Genomic DNA, 17,049 nt, shown 5'->3' on the forward strand with positions numbered 1-17,049 from the left:
AGACCTTTGCTCATTCACAAGAGTAAATGGCAACTTTATTAAACTCAAGTCAGGTGGCTTCTACCAGTGGGCTAGAAGGATCGAAAATGCAAGGCCTCCTCCCAACCAGAAGCAGGAGAAGATTAAAGCTTCCCGGCCCCTCAGGCAGGGTCAGCTAGGGGAGGCAGGCTATCGGCCCACTGCTAAGACCTTGAATACAAGTGGAATCACCATAACAAACAGAACCAGGTTCTAGCTAGGTTATCCCCTCAAGCCAGAGCTAGTGCAGAGTCTCTAGGAAGCCGGAGGTCACACGGCCCTGCGAATTGCCAGGAGAAGGGAAAAACCTTGGCAGCTACACTAAACCACTAGTTAGTCATAGAGGCCAGGTAGTGGTGGTACACACCTTTAATCCCAGCACTGGGGAGTCAGAGGCAGATGGTTCTCTGTGAGATCAAGGCCACCCTGGGCTATATGAAATTGATCCAGTCTAAAAGAGAAAAGGAGCCAGGCAGTAGTGGCTCACACCTTTAATCCCAGCAATAGGGAGGTGGAGACAGGAATGAAATGACTGGGTAGAGGAGACAGAATTCAGTCTAAAGATTCATAGAGAGATGATTGCCCCTTCAGTTTGGGCATTAGTAGAGGTTAGAACTCTAGTGGCTGACTGTTCTGCTTCTCTGATCCTTCAGTTCTCACCGGTGATAGCTACTCTGAGATTTTATTAAGACCAATTAGAATTTGTGCTACTTCCATATGTGTGTTGTAGTAAAAAAAATAGAATTTGTGCTACACTGAGTAAACCTCTATCAATAGTGTCTTAAATTCACATTTTTAGACAGGTCAAGCTGCTGCATTATAGTTGGCTTGTTTCTGCAGACCTAGTTCATCCATGATTTGTATGTGTATGTCTGTATGGTATATGTGTGTGGTACATGTATGAGTATCCAAGTGTATGACTGTAAATGCACATGGGGAGGCCAGAGTGGGAGGGATCTCATGTGTTGTCTGTTGGCTCTTGCATCTTTAATGCCTTAAGTAAATGATAATACCTGTCTGGGTACCACTAAGCTGATGGGTATTAGATCCCAATAAAGCAGGTACTCAACACAGAGTCAAGGATTTGTCTCAAGATACAACTCAAGGGGGTAATATGAGAACCAAAGTTACATTTTAAGTTTTAATTACTGTGCCTAAGAGATCCATGAAACAATGCCTCAGATCTGCAAGCCCCCCTTGCCCAAGGACAGACAGTTCCTGAAATGCTGGAGGCTGTTGTTTATGAGATAGCAAGCCACGTGTTTTCACTCCCCTAAACAAGTTTTTTCACGCATTTGCACTGGATGTGCTTGATCATATGTAGGAGGGAGGTTTATGCATGCCCTATTGGAAACACTTAAGCCACTATAAACCATGTCTCAGGGCCATTTTCTGGAAATCCAGAGATGGACCTGGTCTGAGCTCATCTACCTGGCCAGTATTTAATTAAAGCTAGATTTGGTTTTAAATTGTGGTCTTATTCTCAACTGGTGGGATTAACAAGAGTTCTCCATCTCATTGCCTTGGCACACAAAGACCCTGTTGTGAGTGACTGTCCAAGCCAATCACCATCTTGGGGAGTTTAGTAGTGACCCCTTGCAAATAATCAGTCCAGTTGGGCTGACTGATGTTATACACACACACACACACACACACACACACACACACACACACACACACGCAAGTACTCATGAATGCAAAAGACTCACCTGAGTTTCTGCTCCCTTCAACCTGATAATGCTGCAGGTGGCCTGGTGGAGGGGCTACAGTGTGTGTGTGTGTATGTATGGTCTATATGCATGCCAGAAGACTAGAGTAGAGGTTCAGTCTATGTAGCTACAGGCAGAAGCCCTTAACCCGGCTGGGTAAGGCTTCCCAGTTGTTGGAGGAAGAAGAATGCCCATAATCCTAGGGAACCCCAATAAATGACTTGGTTCTACAGAGTGAAGTTGTAGCTATCAAGCAGAGGGTAGAAAACCCACTGCTAACCTTTGCCTCCTGTTTCACAAATACTCTCTCTGTAATAGTTTGAGCTCCCCCTTGACCACCTGGCTGCTTGTGCTATGATGGCGGAGCTCAGCAGTTACAACAGAACCCCTAGAGTCCATTAAGCCAAAGTTCACCGTGGGAAACCAATGAGTTTACTGAAGTTCCTTATAGATCATGGGTGACCCTGAAGCAGTGCATAGCAAGGTCAGCACCTAGCATGGATGATGACTTCCTCATTGCTCCCAGTTCTTCCCTTGTGGGAACGGGCTGGGAGGAATAGCGGGATAATAGGGGATGTCAACAGCTAACAACCTGAGCGCTGGTGATCGTCTCCAAGCAAGCACAGTTGAACTCTTGAAGATGGCATCTCTCTGGATCAGAGGATAGATTGTAGAGAGCTATCAGGTGGGTCTCCTCTTCACCACTGGCCTAGGTTGGGTGCACGCTGTATCACACATCTGATGAGTAATTGAGCACCCATGCTCTGACAGGTACTATGTACTTTGCCAGCCATTAGTATCTGAGCCATACACTGAATTGAAATGATAAGAAATGGCTAAACTCTATCTATTCACTTTGCCTCTTTCCCCTCACTTTCTGTAGTGATGGGGACAAAATCCAGGGCTTTCCATATGCCAGACAAGTGATCTACCCTGAGCTATGCCATAGACCCCATGTCTATTTCCAATTAGCAGAAGCCAGAAAAGAAATACAGAAAGTTTATTTTTTATAATTTTAAATTAGCAGCTAGAAGGGATTCTTGCTCAACTGGATATTTTCTTCAATGTTTGAAAAGTATTTCATCTTTGTTAGAATTTCCTTGGCTTTTTCAAAATCACCTGAAATAAACAAGAGACAGTGATATCAGGCAGCAATACAAACAACTCTGGTATTTCAGGCTGCCAGACCAAAGGGTCCAAAGGTTGATGGCTTCACCTGAGGGTGAATGCACCCTATAGCAACATTTGCCAAAGTCTAGGGATATTTTTGTCTGCAATAACCAGGGAAATAGAAGTGAGACCTACTTGGTAAAAGCCAGAGACTCTGTGAAAGACCTTAGCCTCCCCCAGCAAAAATATTATTTCACTCAGAAATGTCAATAAGGTTGAGAAATCTCAACTTAGACAAATGCAACACAGTATAATGTGCCCTAAATGAAGATCTTTTGTAGTTAACCCTGGGAATAGTAAATATTAAAAACAATAATAAATTAATCAATGAAAAAAAATAACAGGGCTGGGGAGATGATGATCCCTTCAGCATGAAGGTATTTGCTGCCCACTGAAGCCAGCTGACAGCCTTGAAGAACATAATTAATCAAAAAAAATATGATAAACTAGTATATAGAAAATATGGAAGATTGTTGTGGAATATTATTTTAAGATGTCTTACATTCATTTATGCTGTGGAATATTTGTTTAATGATGCAAATATGAGTTGCATTCCTTCATGTGGACTTGTTTAACTCTGAAAAGCTGTGTTACTTTGCCTGCCTAAAATACTTGATGGAACGGCCAATAGTAAGACAGGAGAAAAAATAGGTGGGACTGGCAGGCAGAAAGAATAAATAGGAGGAATCTGGGAAGAGGAGATCAAGGAAAAAGAAAGAGGAGAAGAAGAGGACTCCAGGGCCAGCTATCCAGCTACATAGTAAGAAGTACAGAAGGGTTTATAGAAAGATAATAGCCCAGAGGCAAAAAATAAGTGGGATAATTTAGGTTAAGAAAAGCTGGCTAGAAACAAGCTAAGCTAAGGCCAGGCATTCATTCATAAGTAAGAAAAACTTACTGTGTGTGATTATTTGGGAGCCAGGTGACGGATCCCCCAAAGAGTCTAAAGAGTTCAAAACAAGGGCTGGAGAGATGGCTCAGAGGTTAAGAGCATTGCCTGCTCTTCCAAAGGTCCTGAGTTCAATTCCCAGCAACCATATAGTGGCTCACAACCATCTGGATTGGAGTCTGGTGCCCTCTTCTGGCCTGCAGGCATACATACACACACAGATAGACTATTGTATACATAATAAATAAATAAATATTTGGGAAAAAAAAGAGTTCAAAACAAAACAAAACAAAAACCAGAAAACAAAGGATCTACCAGTAAGTCCACTTAGAATAGTGGATCTCAGCTGTGGGTCGTGATCCCTTTGAGAGCCTAATGACCCTTTCACAAGGGTCATTTAAGATTAACAGAATTATTAGTTATTTACATTATGATTCATTAACAGTAGCAAACTTACAGATATGAAGTAGCAATGAAAATAATTTCATGGCCAGGTGGCAGTGGCACACACTTAAAAATCCCAGCACTAAAGAGGAAGAGGCAGGTAGATCTCTGAGGGTTTGAGGCCAGCCTGGTCTACAGAGCAAGTTCCAGGATAGCCAAAGTTACACTGTATATATAATAAATAAATAAAATAAAAAAAAGAAAAGAAAAACCAGCAACCAAAGCAACAACAACAACAACAAAAAAAAACCCAAAAACTTACGGACAGGGTGACAACCACACGAGGAACTGTATTAAAGGGCTGTGGCATTAGCAAGGATGAGAACCACTGGCTTAGAGAAAATTAAGTTACATGGAAGCAAACTGTAGATGATCTCTCATACCAGACCATTGTTAGGGCCCCATCAAGTCAAATGTGGGCATATATACCTTTAATCCCAGCACTCAGGAGGAAGAGGCAAGCAGTATGAGTTGAGGCCAGCTTGGTCTACATAGAGAGTTCCAATCAGCCAGGTTTATCGAGAGAGATATTGTCTCAAAAACAAACAAACAAACAAACAAACAAACAAACAAATAAACGGAGATGGCTGAGCAGTTAAGAGCATTGATCTGGGTTTAATTCCCAGCACCCATGTGGAAGCTACCAACTATCTTAACTCCAAGATAATGACACCCTCACACAGACATACATGCAGGCAAAACACCAATGCAATAAGATAAAAATAAAACAAAGGCAAAAAATCCTAAACTGTACGTGCATGCTGGCCCAAAGTTTTGGACTTCCCCTTTCTCTGTAACCTTCTGTTGCTTCCAAATCACTCTCTTCCTCATTGCTACCCAAGTTTTCTATTTTGTAAAAGATATGAATTTATTAATATGTGAAGTTACTTAACATGTATTAAAGGAAGGGGATTCTCTAACCCTGGGAGAAAGCCTCAATGTTTATATTTTATAAACATTGTTTTACATTTAATAAAGTGAAAGGGTTAGAGAGATAGATCAGTGGTTAAGAACACTTGTTACTCTTGCAGAGGACCTAGGTTCAATTCCTAGTACCCGGGAATCCAAAGCACCAGGCACACACGTGGCACACATACACATATACAGGCAAAGCACTTTCACAGATAAATAATATTTTTTAAAAAATGATTTATTGGGGCTGGAGAGATGGCTCACTGGTTAAGGGCACTGACTGTTCTTCCAGAGGTTCTGAGTTCAATTCCCAGCAACCACATGGTGGCTCACAGCCATCTATAATGAGATCTGGTGCCCTCTCCTGGCATGCATCCATGGAAGGAATGTGGTATACATAATAAACAAATAAATATAAAAAAAAATGATTTATTTATTTATTTATTACGTATACAATGCTCTATCTGCATGTTTGCCTGTAGGCCAGAAGAGGGCATCAGATCTCATTACAGATGGTTGTGAGCCACCTTGAGGTTGCTGGGAATTGAACTCAGGACCTCTACAAGAACAGTTTATGCTCTTAACCTCTGAGTCATTTCTCCAGACCAATGAGAAAAAAAAAATTAAGTGAAGAAAAAAAAATAAAAGTTAATAAGTCAAGTTTAAAAGGCCCAGTGAGACAGGCCGGTGGGTAAAGGCTCTTGTTGATGAACCCGACAGCTTGAGTTTAATTCCCAGAGACCACATGGTAGAAGAGACATGGCTCTTGAAAGGTGTCCTCTGATCTTTTCATGCATAACACTGACACACACACACACTGCATAAATGTGTCCTCTGATCTTCTCATGCATGACACACACACACACACATTACGTAAATGTAATAGGAAATTTTAAAAAGGAATGAAATACCTTGTTCAAAAGCTCTGTTTACATTGTCAGTAAATTCTTTCTGTTTAGCTGAAAAAGAAAATAATTATTTTAATTTTTCTTTTTAAATAAACTTACAGTAAAGCCAGGTGGTGGTGGGGAACACCTGTAATCCCAGAACTCAGGAGGCAGAGGCAGGTGGATCTCTGAGTTTGAGGCCAGTCTGGTCTACAAAGCAAGTTCCTGGACAGTCAGAGACATACAGAGAAACCCTGTCTTGAAAAGCCCCAGCCCCTAAAAAAAGAATGGAAAAAAGTAGACTTACAACATGAAGGCAACACTTTTGTGACCATGCCGCTCTATACACAAGGACTGGGGTTCAAGGCATTACAGCCTTTGTGTTCTTGTGGTGCTGAGGATTGTACTAAGGCCTTATATATGTCATGCAAAGTCTCTACTACTGAGCTACATTCTGTACTTGAATTTTATTTTTTCTGCCTGTGAGCCAGAAGAGGGCACCAGAGCTCATTACAGATGGCTGTGAGCCATTATGTGGTTGCTGGGAATTGAACTCAGGACATCTGGAAGAGCAGTCAGCTCTGCTCTTGGCTAGTCTTGAACTTACTCTTCTTCTGCATCTTCCTCTTGACTGCTGAGATTATAAGTATTTGCTATCATACCTGCCTTGCAGCTCTGATAGTACTGACAGGCCCTATAAACATTCTATTTTTCAGTCAAGGAAGGTCTGGAGACAAATGCCAAGGCTTATAAAGTGGCCATGGAATCACATAAGAAAAAAAAGAATGACGGGTGAGATTATCATAGTTTGGATGTCCCTCAAATGGTCTGGGTGTTAAAGGCTTGGCTGGTGACTAGTTTTGCTAATAGAAGGAAGTGAACACTTCAGGAGGCAGGGCCTAGTGGAAGGATGTTAGGACATTATAGACATGTCCTGGAAAGGGATCCTGGGAAACAGGTTCTGTTATTTCTCACTTTGGCTAGCTGCCATGTTCATTGCCTCCTCCACTCTGTATTCTTGCCACAGTCCCAGGACCAACTGGGCCAATCCACGATGGACTAAACCTCTGAAACTGAGTCAGAAGAAAGCTTTTCTTTTCATTTCAGGGATTGTAGTGAGAATGATTGTTGTGATGGAAAAATAAGCAACACAGAAATCAGGGATAGGCTTTGACTATCTCTACTTCAGTCTTCCATACTTTAACACACTTCCATCATGACATTTATTGCCATTCACTACCACATGTTTTAGGCAATCACCTGCAAATTATATAGCCATCCAGGAAAACGATATTATTTCCCTTACATTCTATCTTAGAAGAGAACACTACCAAATGCAACAAGCAGGCACAGCAACCTCATTTCCTATTGTTTCTCATTAGAAAATGAGGGATTTTTACAAGGATGCCTTTCAGATGTATCTCCAAGGTAGGCAATGGCAGGTATGGAATTCTCCCTTAGGCACATGGCCTGTGAGTGTAAAAGCTGGAGACTGAATCCCAGGGGAACAATTTAGGAACTGATCTAAAAAAGGACAGTAAGTCACCCAGACAAAGCTGCTAGAAGTGTTCCACATGCTTTGCCTGTGTCTCACTAACTTTATTTAATCCTTGGGGTACTGACCTAACACTCTCCAGTTATAGATGAAGAGATGAATAACTGAGGCTCAGACACCCGAAGCCACTGTTTAAGATCACACAGAAAATCAACACCAGAGTTGGGTCTGATCCTCACTTCTGAAGCTTTATGCCTGAAGCTTCTGGAGGAGGTAGCTGACTTCTGCCTTGATGCTCAGCACTTGTATTCACTGTTGTGACGTATTTAACAGCATTAGCTGAGTCCCTGCCATGCTTCAGGTGCTTTTCTGAGAGGGAAGCCAAGAAGAGGAGACACAAGTTACACTTTTGCAGAGACCAAGGATGGGGGGTCCACACTGCAGACAACAGTAAAATGATCACTGTGGCCAAAGGAAGCTTCACGAGAGTGATGACTGCTCTCAGATCCGGGAGAGGATGGGATGGGATGGGATAAAAATGTGAGAGTTTCAGGTCACATCAATAGTGCTCACAGAGGCCTGGGGTAGAAGGGTGTCTGTGACTGATGAGGAAATGGAAACTGCCAATGTGGCTACAGTAAGACAAAATGAAAAGCAGAGGGTAGGACATGCAGAGCCCTGGTAGCTAGGTTGAAATGTTTGGTTTTAAACTTAAGAGCAGCAAAAATCCATTTAAAAGGTTTTAGAAAAGACTCTGAACAGTGATTAGATTTAAGATCACCCCATAGTGACAGGGCAGATATATTTTAGATGGCATCTGAAGCTACTGTGGTAGGTAAGAAGTGAGAATAGGCTGCAGGTAGTGAAAAGATATGAAGTTGAGACATATTTAGGGCTTTTTTTTTTTTAAAGAAAAAAAACTATTTCTTTACATGTGTTTGCAGCTGAGGGGTATGTGTATGCCATGGTATGAATGTGGAGACGCAGGTTGTCAGACTTGGTAGCAAGCACCTTAACCACTGAACAATCCTGCTGGCTTTAGGTCTATCCTTTCAAGAAAATATTTTTCTTTACTTATTTATGTGTATGTTTGTATGTCTATTTAACTGCATCACATATGTGCTCCAGAATCCATGGAGGCCAGACAATGGCACTTATAATTCCAGTAAAGGATGGCTGTTTACCAGTGTGGATGCTGGGAACTGAACCTGGTTCTCTCCAAGAGCACTTGATGTTCTCATCCCAAGTCACCTCTCCAATCCACCCTAGGTCTAATGTTTACACTTTTAAATAAACTAACTGTGAGCACACAGCTGAGTAAGTTTTTCCTGTTTTGTTTTTTGAGACAGGGCTCAGATATAGCCCAGGCTTTCTTGGAAACTGTGATGTAGGTTAGGCTAGCCTTGAACTCCTGATCCTTTTGCTCCCATTCTTCCAAGAACTGGGATTACAGGCATGTATAATTGCACCTAACATAAGCTTGTTAAAGACAACTCAGTGTTTATCATGAATTCTATTTGGACATACTGAATTGGAATATATAAGCACTTTTTCTTTGCTATATCCATAGGCACACACAATGCTTGATCCACAATAGGCATATTGTAAATTTTTTTGTGAATGTACTTAAGCTCATAGCTACATGAGAATCCTGGAGCCTTTTTTTCCCCCCTTCTCTCAATCTCTCTCTCTTTTTTTTTTTTGTTTTTTTCAAGACAGGGTTTCTCTGTAGTTTTGGAGCCTATTCTGGAACTCAAGATCAGGCTGGCCTTGAACTCAAGAGATCTGCCTGTCACTGCCTCCAAAGTGCTGGAATTAAAGGCATGTGCCATCACCATCCAGCTTTGTGGAGCCTTTTCTACATGAAATGGTTAATTTTATATGACAATCTGGACAGGCTATGATACTCACTTGTTGGTGGTGATGTGATTGTGGCTGCAGTAACATTTACAGTTAGTTCAGAGTACTTAAAGATGACCCTTATGCTGGCAAGACTTGTGTCAACTTGACACAAGTTAGAGTCATCTGAGAGGAGTGAACCTCAATTGAGAAAATACCTCAATAATATTGGGCTTTTGTAAAAAGATGATTTATTTTTATTTAATGTGAATTGGTATTTTGCCTGCATGTGTGTGAGGGCACTGGATCCCCTGGAACTGGAGCTACAGACAGTTGTAAACTGCCATGTAGGGGCTGGGAATTGAGTCTCTGGTAAAAAGCAGTTAGTTCTCTTATCTGTTAAGCCATTACTCTGACCCCAGGGTATTTTCCTAACTAATGATTGACTTGGGAGGGCCTGGCCATTGTGGGTGGTGGCAGCCCTGGGCAGGTGGCTCTGGGTTCTTGCCTTCCTCAGGTTGAATACAAGGGAGGTGCTTTGTCTTATAGCAATATGTCATGCTTTGCTGATGCCCCTTTCTGAGCAAACACAGGAGGGGTAGATTGAGGGGTGGCAAAGGGAAGGTGGGAGGAGGGAGTGGGAAGAGATGAGGGAGGGGAGGCTGCAGTGGGGATGTAAAACAAATTAATTAATTAAAAAAAAAAAGAAAAAAAGCCGAGCAAGCCAGGGTGATCAAGCCAGTAAATATCATTTCTATATGGCTTCTGCTCCAGATTCCTGCCCTGAACTCCCTCAAAGATGGACTGTTACTCTGAACTATAAGTATTAATTTCAATAAACCATAAACCCCTTCCTCTCCAAGTTGCTTTTGGTCATTATGTTTTATCATAGCAACAGAAATCCTAACTATGACAACTCTCAACACTGTGATAGAGTCTCATTCAATTAAGTAAGGTCATTATGTGCAAAAACGGGGATCCAAAAGAAGGAATTCTGCTTGAATACTGTGACACAGAATAGCCGAGTACGTGGAGGCAATAGAATCAGCTTAAAGTCATCCCAAGTTTTATAATGAATTTAAGGCCAACCTAGGATATATAAGCCTATCCAGAAGATAAACAAATGAAAAATTTAACAAACCCTGTAACATAGAGGGTATGTTTAGTTGTTGAGCACTTAGCAGGTGTTAAGTCCTTGGTTTATATCCTGAGCACTCACAAGAAACATATTCAAGACTGTGACATAAAAATCCAACCTGATGCCAGGCTGTGGTGGCACAAGTCTTTAACCCCAGCACTCGAGAGGCAGAGGCAGGCGAATCTCTGTGATTCCAAGGCCAGCCTGGTCTGCAGAGTGAGTTTCAGTACAGGCTCCCAAGCTATATGAGAAACAATCACCAAAAAAATCCAACCTGAGTTTTTAGCCTATTGTCCTGTCCTATAGATTGTGTGTGTGCGCGCATGTGCGCATGTATGTAATGTGTTTGCAGGTGCACACGTGCACGTCTGAGTGTATGTGCCTGTGCAAGTGTGTCAAGGTCAGAGTCATTCGAGTGGTATTCTTCAGGCGCCACCCACCTTTAAAATTTAAAAAAATGGCATTTACTTAGCAAGAGAGTGAGAGAGTGAGAGAGCACCTGTGTGAAGCCAGGGAGTACTTATGGGAGTCATGTGGACTGAACTTGAGTCCTTACGGTTGTGTGGGAAGCACACATGTACAAAACCACCTTCCCACTCCAGATCTCGCTTGCAGTTTCTGTGTCAGCTTCCACACACACATCTGGGCCAATTCTGTAAAATAAACAGACCTATACTCTACTGGCGAACCTTGACTGATACACAGTGGAATGAAAGGAAAAGTAAAGCAGGTGAGACCATATGTCAGGGGTTCAGGGCTTGCCCCGCTGCAGATCTTCATGTGTTTGAAGGCATTTCTGAGGCTCATTTCCCTACTAAAGATGACCAGGAAACAAAGAACTCCTTGAATGACGATGAGGGCCAACAAATGCTTTTCGACTCATTTCTCCTGTCCTGTGCTCCCAAGAGCAAAAAAGCATGTGTGAGAATTTCATCTATTACCTCTGACAGTGGATTTTATCTCTTCAATGGCAGCCTCACTTTGAGCGTGTGCAAGTTTCTCATTGATTTCCATTATTTCCACAAGGAATTGACTGTCTGTTCCATAGTCTGTCCCTTCAGGGATTTCTATTCCTTGGAGCTTTAGCTATTGGGGAGGAGAATAAGGAAAATGAAACAGATCAGGGTCATGTAAGTTCTGCTCACCCCTTCAGAATACTCTGATGGTCATAGGGGAAAATGTGAATATTGGTTGGAGAGGGAGCTTAGAGCATAATGCATGCTAAGTAAGCCCTCTACCACTGAGTCACATGTCCAGCCTGGAGAACCTGAGCTTTCCTAGGAGACTGAGCCAAGAATGCTCACTTATTTTGTGCCATCAGCAGCTGGGCCCTGGATATTCATAAATTCTACTCAATATTAAAATTGCCTAGATGTTCTTGCAAAAAACTCCCCAAGTACTCTTACTATCATCAAATTTATAGAAAATAGTTAAAACAATAAAACCAGGGAAAGTTAAGATATACAAAAGGATCCAGGTCTGGTGGTTCATCTGCATCCCCTGGTACTCAGGAGGCTGAGGCAGGGAAATCACAGGTCCAAGTTCAGCCTGGGCAGCTAAGTGAGACCCTGTTTTAAAAAGTAAAAAGGTGGCTGGGTGGTGGAGACACACACCTTTAATCCCAGCACTTGGGAGGCAGAGGCAGGCAGATCTCTGTGAGTTCGAGGCCAGTCTGGTCTACAAGAGCTAGTTCCAGGAAGAGGTGCCAAAGCTACAGAAAAACCTTGTCTCGAAAAAGTAAAATGGCAGCTGGGGATACGGTTCAATGGATGCTAAACCTAGCACCCACCCCCCAAATAAAACTCAAAACCCAAAACCAAACAATCCCCCCCCCCCCAAAAAAACCCCTCAAACCAAAGAAAAACCCAGTGATTATCAGACAGAGGCCATGGCTCAGTGGCAAAGAACACTTATTTACTTAGCATGAGGCACTAGGTTCAATGCCCAGTACTGAAAAAAAAAAGGAGCTGGATGTGGGTGACCTGAAGCAAGACAATTACAAAAGAAACAAAACCAAGCAAAATGGATTTGCAAAGAATACTATGAAAACTATATTTGTATAGAATCTTTTTTTTTTCTTTTGTAGTATTTTTTGAGGCTAAACATCATTAGCTTCCTGGACTAGGCCAGGTCTCATACAGAGGAAGCTACATACAGATGGGTTGGGAAATCACCTTACAAGGTATAGTCCCCGGCTCAGGGGAGCCTGAAGAGTCTTATAGGCATCATTCAGTAGGGCCGAATGCTTCTGTGAGAGGTGTTTTTCAGTCTGTTCATAGAGATAAAAAGAATTTTATTACCACAAGAGTCAGTTGTCTTTGATTCCCAACCGCTTAAAATAAGTGATTTAAGGAGTATGGCTAGAATTAGAACTGGTGTTAGATGACTAGTCTGTATTTTCTTTTTTTTCCAAAAATTTATTTACTTATTTGTGTGTACGTGTGTCCATAAATGTTAGAGGAGGATATTGGATAGATCTCCTGGAACTGGAACCACAATGGTTGTGAGCATCATGTGGGTGCTGGGAATCGAACTTGGGTCCTGTGGAACAGCACCCAATGCCCGTAACCACTAAACCATCTTTGCAGCCCCCTTTCGAACTTTATTATTATTTTATGTACATTGGGGTTTTGCCTGCATGTATGTGTAAGAATGCCAGATTCCCGGAACTGGAGTTACTGACAGTTGTGAACTGCCATGTGGGTGCTGGGAATTGAACGCGGGTCCTTTGGAAGAACACTCAGTGCTCTAAACTGCTGAGCCATCTCTCCAGTTCCCAGTATAGTCTGTATTTTCAAGGCTGGGTTTCCAGTTATCAGAAGTCAGATAAAAGCTCAAAGAAATGACATCTCTGGGGGTTGGCTGCCACAGGGTGGCGCTAGTAGTCCAACAGTTTCCCAGATCAACGCAGCCACCCACCCAGTTGCACACAGATATGGGGACTATTAGGGGTGGTCAGTGAGTACCTGAGACTTTTGGCTGAAGAAATCTGGATGGATGAGACATTGTAGTTGATGGTACCTGTGCTTAAGTTTCACGATGTCAACCTTGAAGGATCGTTGACTGGAAGGAAACCAGATGTTATACATGCAACAGTATTTAGAGTTATTTACTATGGTCTGGTTCTGCTTGTGGGGAAGATGTAATAAACATAAAACAAAAGTTATTTTTAAGACACAGCCATAATGAAGGAAAATAGAACAGGATCAGAATAGGTAATATATGTATGACATTTGAGAGATGTGAATGGTGCTACTACTGAATGATTTAAGATCAGAAAGGGACATGAGTGCAGAGACCCTGAACTGAAGGGAAGATTAAAAGCTTGACAAATTAAGGGCTAAGGTAGTGTGGTCCATTGTAAGCACTCAGTGTCTGAGTGTCTGATGAAAATGTGTTCCAGAGTTTGGAGTACTTGCCCAACCTGTATGTTCCTTAATTTCTTTGTGTGTGTGTGTGTGTGTGTGTGTTGAAGACTGAATCTAGGGTCTCCTGCATGCTGGGCAAGGACTTTAGCACCAAGTCGCTCTCTTCCCTCCTTCCCCCACGAGACCTCTTTTTACCTTTTGAGACAGAGTCTCTCCCTGCCCCCCCCCCCAATTAGGGTATCTCTGTATAACATTCCTGGATGTCCTGAAACTTGCTTTGTAGACCAGGCTGGGTTTGAACTCACTGCAATCCACGTGTCTCTGCCTCCTCCCAAGTGCTGGGGATAAAAGGCCTGAACCACCATCATCCAGTGAGACAAAGTCTCTTAACTAAGGTAACTCTATGGTCCAGGCAGGCTTTGACTTGCAAAAAGCCTACTTTAGTCTCCCTGATCACTGGGATTGCAGATCTGTCACCAGGCCTAGAGCCTTGGCATTAAAAAAGAAAAAGTGTGTGTGTTTGAGAGAGAAAAGGTTAGCATCAAACTTGCTATAATGACTAAGAATGAGACCTACAACTCTGGATCTTCCTACCTTCTCCCTGCAAATGCAAGGATTATAAGATTTATGACAATAAACCCAGTTTACCAGCTTAACTTAAAAAAAAGGTTGAGTTGAGTGTTGCTAAATTGTTCAGTGCTGAAATTTTTTTGATCCTTCTTTAGCTTTCTGAGCAGTTAGTGTTATAGGTAGACTATCACACTGAGCCATTAATACCTAGAAGCAGGTGTTTTTTTTTTTTTAATGATAGTACTGGGATTCTAACCAAGGCTCTTGGTATTGCAAAGGAAGTATTATACATTGAGCCAAAGCACTCACTTCTTTCTTTTTTGGGGAGTGGTGTTGTTGGGGGAGTCAGACTGTGAATCTGTATAGCCCAGACTGTCAGATCCTCTTGCTTTTGGCTAGAGGGCAGGACCATAGGTGTGCACAACCATACCTTGCTCTACATTTTACTTTAATCTAATCTTTATTAGTTCAGCTCTGCTCACACTTGCGTACCAATCTGCAGAAGGCAGGGAGGAAAACACACCAAACATTTCTTGGTCTCTCTCTGTCAATCTTGAGCCTGAATTAAAATTTTTTATTTATTTATTTATTTTTTACTTGTACTCACTTTTAATAATGATATACCATAAAAAACAGCATACCAATCATTTTAAAGGAAGATGTTACTTTTGCATGTTGTCTGACTTAAAATTTTGGTTTTTTTGAGACAGGGTACAAGTTGCGACCCTTCTTCATCCCTGAACACTGGGATTCCAGACATATGCCACCACACTTCATTTATTTCTGATACAGAATTTCTTTGTATAGCTGTGGCTATACTGGAACTCGCTCTGTAGACCAGACTGCCTTGAACTCAGAGATCTGCCTACCTCTCCCTCCTGATTGCTGGGATTAAAGGTGTGTTCCACCACCCACCACTGACCAGCAGTTTGTTTTATTAATTGCTTTTGATTTTTTAGACTTAGTCTCATGTAGTCAGACTCTCAAATTTGCTGTATAGCTCAGGTTGCCCTCAGATTTGCAATCCTCCTGTACTTCTGAGTGCTGCGCTCAGTCATGCACCAACACACCTGGCTTCTTTTAGTTTTATTTTCTCCCTTAAAATACTTACTTATTTGAGATGAAATGTTCCCTAATTTTGTGGTTGGATTCCAACTGGGAATCTTTCTACCTCAGTCTAGCATGCATGTAATCCCAGTAGTGGGGGAGTAGGGGCAGGTGGATGTTTGTGAGCTCCAGACCAGGAAGAACTAAAGGTTTTTGTTTTGTTTTGTTTTGTTTTTCTCCCTGAGACAGTTTTTCTCTGTAGCATCGGAGCCTGTACTGGAACTCGCTCGGTGTGACCAGACTGGCCTTGAACTCAGAAAGATCCGCCCGTCTTTGCCCCAGTGTGGGATTAAAGGCGTGCACCACCACTGGGCAGCCAAGGCTGTTAAAACAAACAAAAACAAAAACCCCCAAACTCTCCTTTCTGCTCCCTAGAGTTCAGCCTCTGTCTGAACTTCCTTTTTTCCGGGAGTCTCGCTGTAATGGTCAGTCCTGTCCCTTTAAGAGACAAGCCCCCTCGTGATCTAGGGACAGCCCCTGCAGCATTTCCGCCATGGCACCCCTCGGGCGACCTGCAGCTTTTTACTTAAATCATAACACCTGCCCCTCAAACATCCCTATAATGTAAACTTGTGCCTGTTCCCCTTTGTTGTTGTTGCTGATGTTTAAAAACAGTACTTTGGCAGCAGAGGCTAGTCCTGCCGGCCCCCACTTCCCGAGTGCTGTCAGGGGTCCCAGGGACCCACAGCAAATCCATTACACTATATACTTATCCATTTTTCCTTAACTTATTTGGAATCAGTCTCGGTAAGTTGCCTAAACTGGCCTGGAACTGTGGTCCTCTTGCCTCAGTCTCCCGGTTGGCTGGAAAAGAAATTACAAACCCGCCGGCACAGATCCAAATCTTGGTCACTAGGGTAACGTCTGCCTAATTTTACTAACTCGGCCAACCGAACTTCCCAAGGCCGGCTCGCCCTCCCATCACTCCGCGCCGCTCGTACCAATTCATGAGGCTGAAGTAGTCCCGAGTCGGGTCAGGAGGCTGCAACGCGCGGCAGTGTTCGCAGAAGAAACCATCCCCACTCTTCACACACCCTGCACTGCCGCAGTTCCAGCACTGCCGCGCCTCGCTCTTCCCCGAGGCAGCATTGGTGCTCAGCAAGCTCCTACCCAGGAACCCAGACAGTCGCACCTCCCACACGCAAAGCAAAGCCCGGGCGCCAGAGCTCCACATTCGGACAGCCGCCTGTCTGGCCTGGGTCTTCGCAACCAGGGGAAAGAAAAAGAGAGTGGCTCGTTGCTGATTGGTTAGGGAGCCGAGGAGGCGGGATCAGTCGCGGGAAACTAGGATACCGAGTTCCGTTCTGCATTCTAAACTACAATTCCCAGTAAGTCTTGAGGCTACGTGTTATAACCGCATTTGTGTCTTCTTATTGGGCCTGCCGAGGAGGAAGACGTTTTGATTGGCCGAGGGTGGAGTTTGTATGGTAGGTTTAGCGCCACACCACTGGTTGCGGCTGTGGGGTGTTTGTGGCTCCAGGTGTTGTTTCGCGGTGAGTTTTA

At 42.9% G+C, this 17,049-nt stretch overlaps 2 protein-coding genes and 1 non-coding gene across 4 annotated transcripts in view; 1 reads left to right on the forward strand and 2 right to left on the reverse strand.

The window, feature by feature from the left end:
• Nucleotides 1-2,710: 2,710 nt before the first annotated feature.
• On the reverse strand, nucleotides 2,711-16,776 carry Hscb (HscB mitochondrial iron-sulfur cluster cochaperone). Of its 2 annotated transcripts, XR_007235219.3 has the most exons (7): nucleotides 16,488-16,776; nucleotides 13,468-13,564; nucleotides 12,681-12,770; nucleotides 11,443-11,587; nucleotides 6,054-6,101; nucleotides 3,796-3,983; nucleotides 2,711-2,846 (listed from the first exon to the last, which is right to left on the reverse strand). XR_007235219.3 is itself a non-coding variant. In XM_048450835.3 (6 exons), exons 1-6 carry the CDS (start codon nucleotides 16,718-16,720, stop codon nucleotides 2,755-2,757), a joined length of 705 nt encoding a protein of 234 aa, XP_048306792.1. In that variant the 5' UTR covers nucleotides 16,721-16,775; the 3' UTR covers nucleotides 2,711-2,754. The 2 variants fall into 2 exon arrangements, 1 of the variants encoding a protein (XP_048306792.1); XM_048450835.3 differs by lacking the exon at nucleotides 3,796-3,983 and having other exon boundaries at nucleotides 16,488-16,775.
• LOC125411289 (small nucleolar RNA SNORA15) lies at nucleotides 15,035-15,161 on the reverse strand. Its single transcript, XR_007235291.1, has one exon. It is a non-coding gene; the product is annotated as a small nucleolar RNA SNORA15 (small nucleolar RNA).
• Nucleotides 16,777-16,956: 180 nt separating the features above from the next.
• The window catches only part of Chek2 (checkpoint kinase 2), a 44,476-nt gene continuing 44,383 nt past the window's right edge, over nucleotides 16,957-17,049 (forward strand). Inside the window, exon 1 of the mRNA XM_048450798.3 lies at nucleotides 16,957-17,039. The gene's annotated coding sequence lies outside the window, so the exon portion shown is untranslated. The remainder of the gene's footprint in view (nucleotides 17,040-17,049) is intronic.

Source organism: Myodes glareolus, chromosome 2 (assembly GCF_982192425.1).
Source record: "Myodes glareolus chromosome 2, mMyoGla1.1, whole genome shotgun sequence".
Lineage (NCBI taxonomy): Eukaryota > Metazoa > Chordata > Mammalia > Rodentia > Cricetidae > Myodes > Myodes glareolus.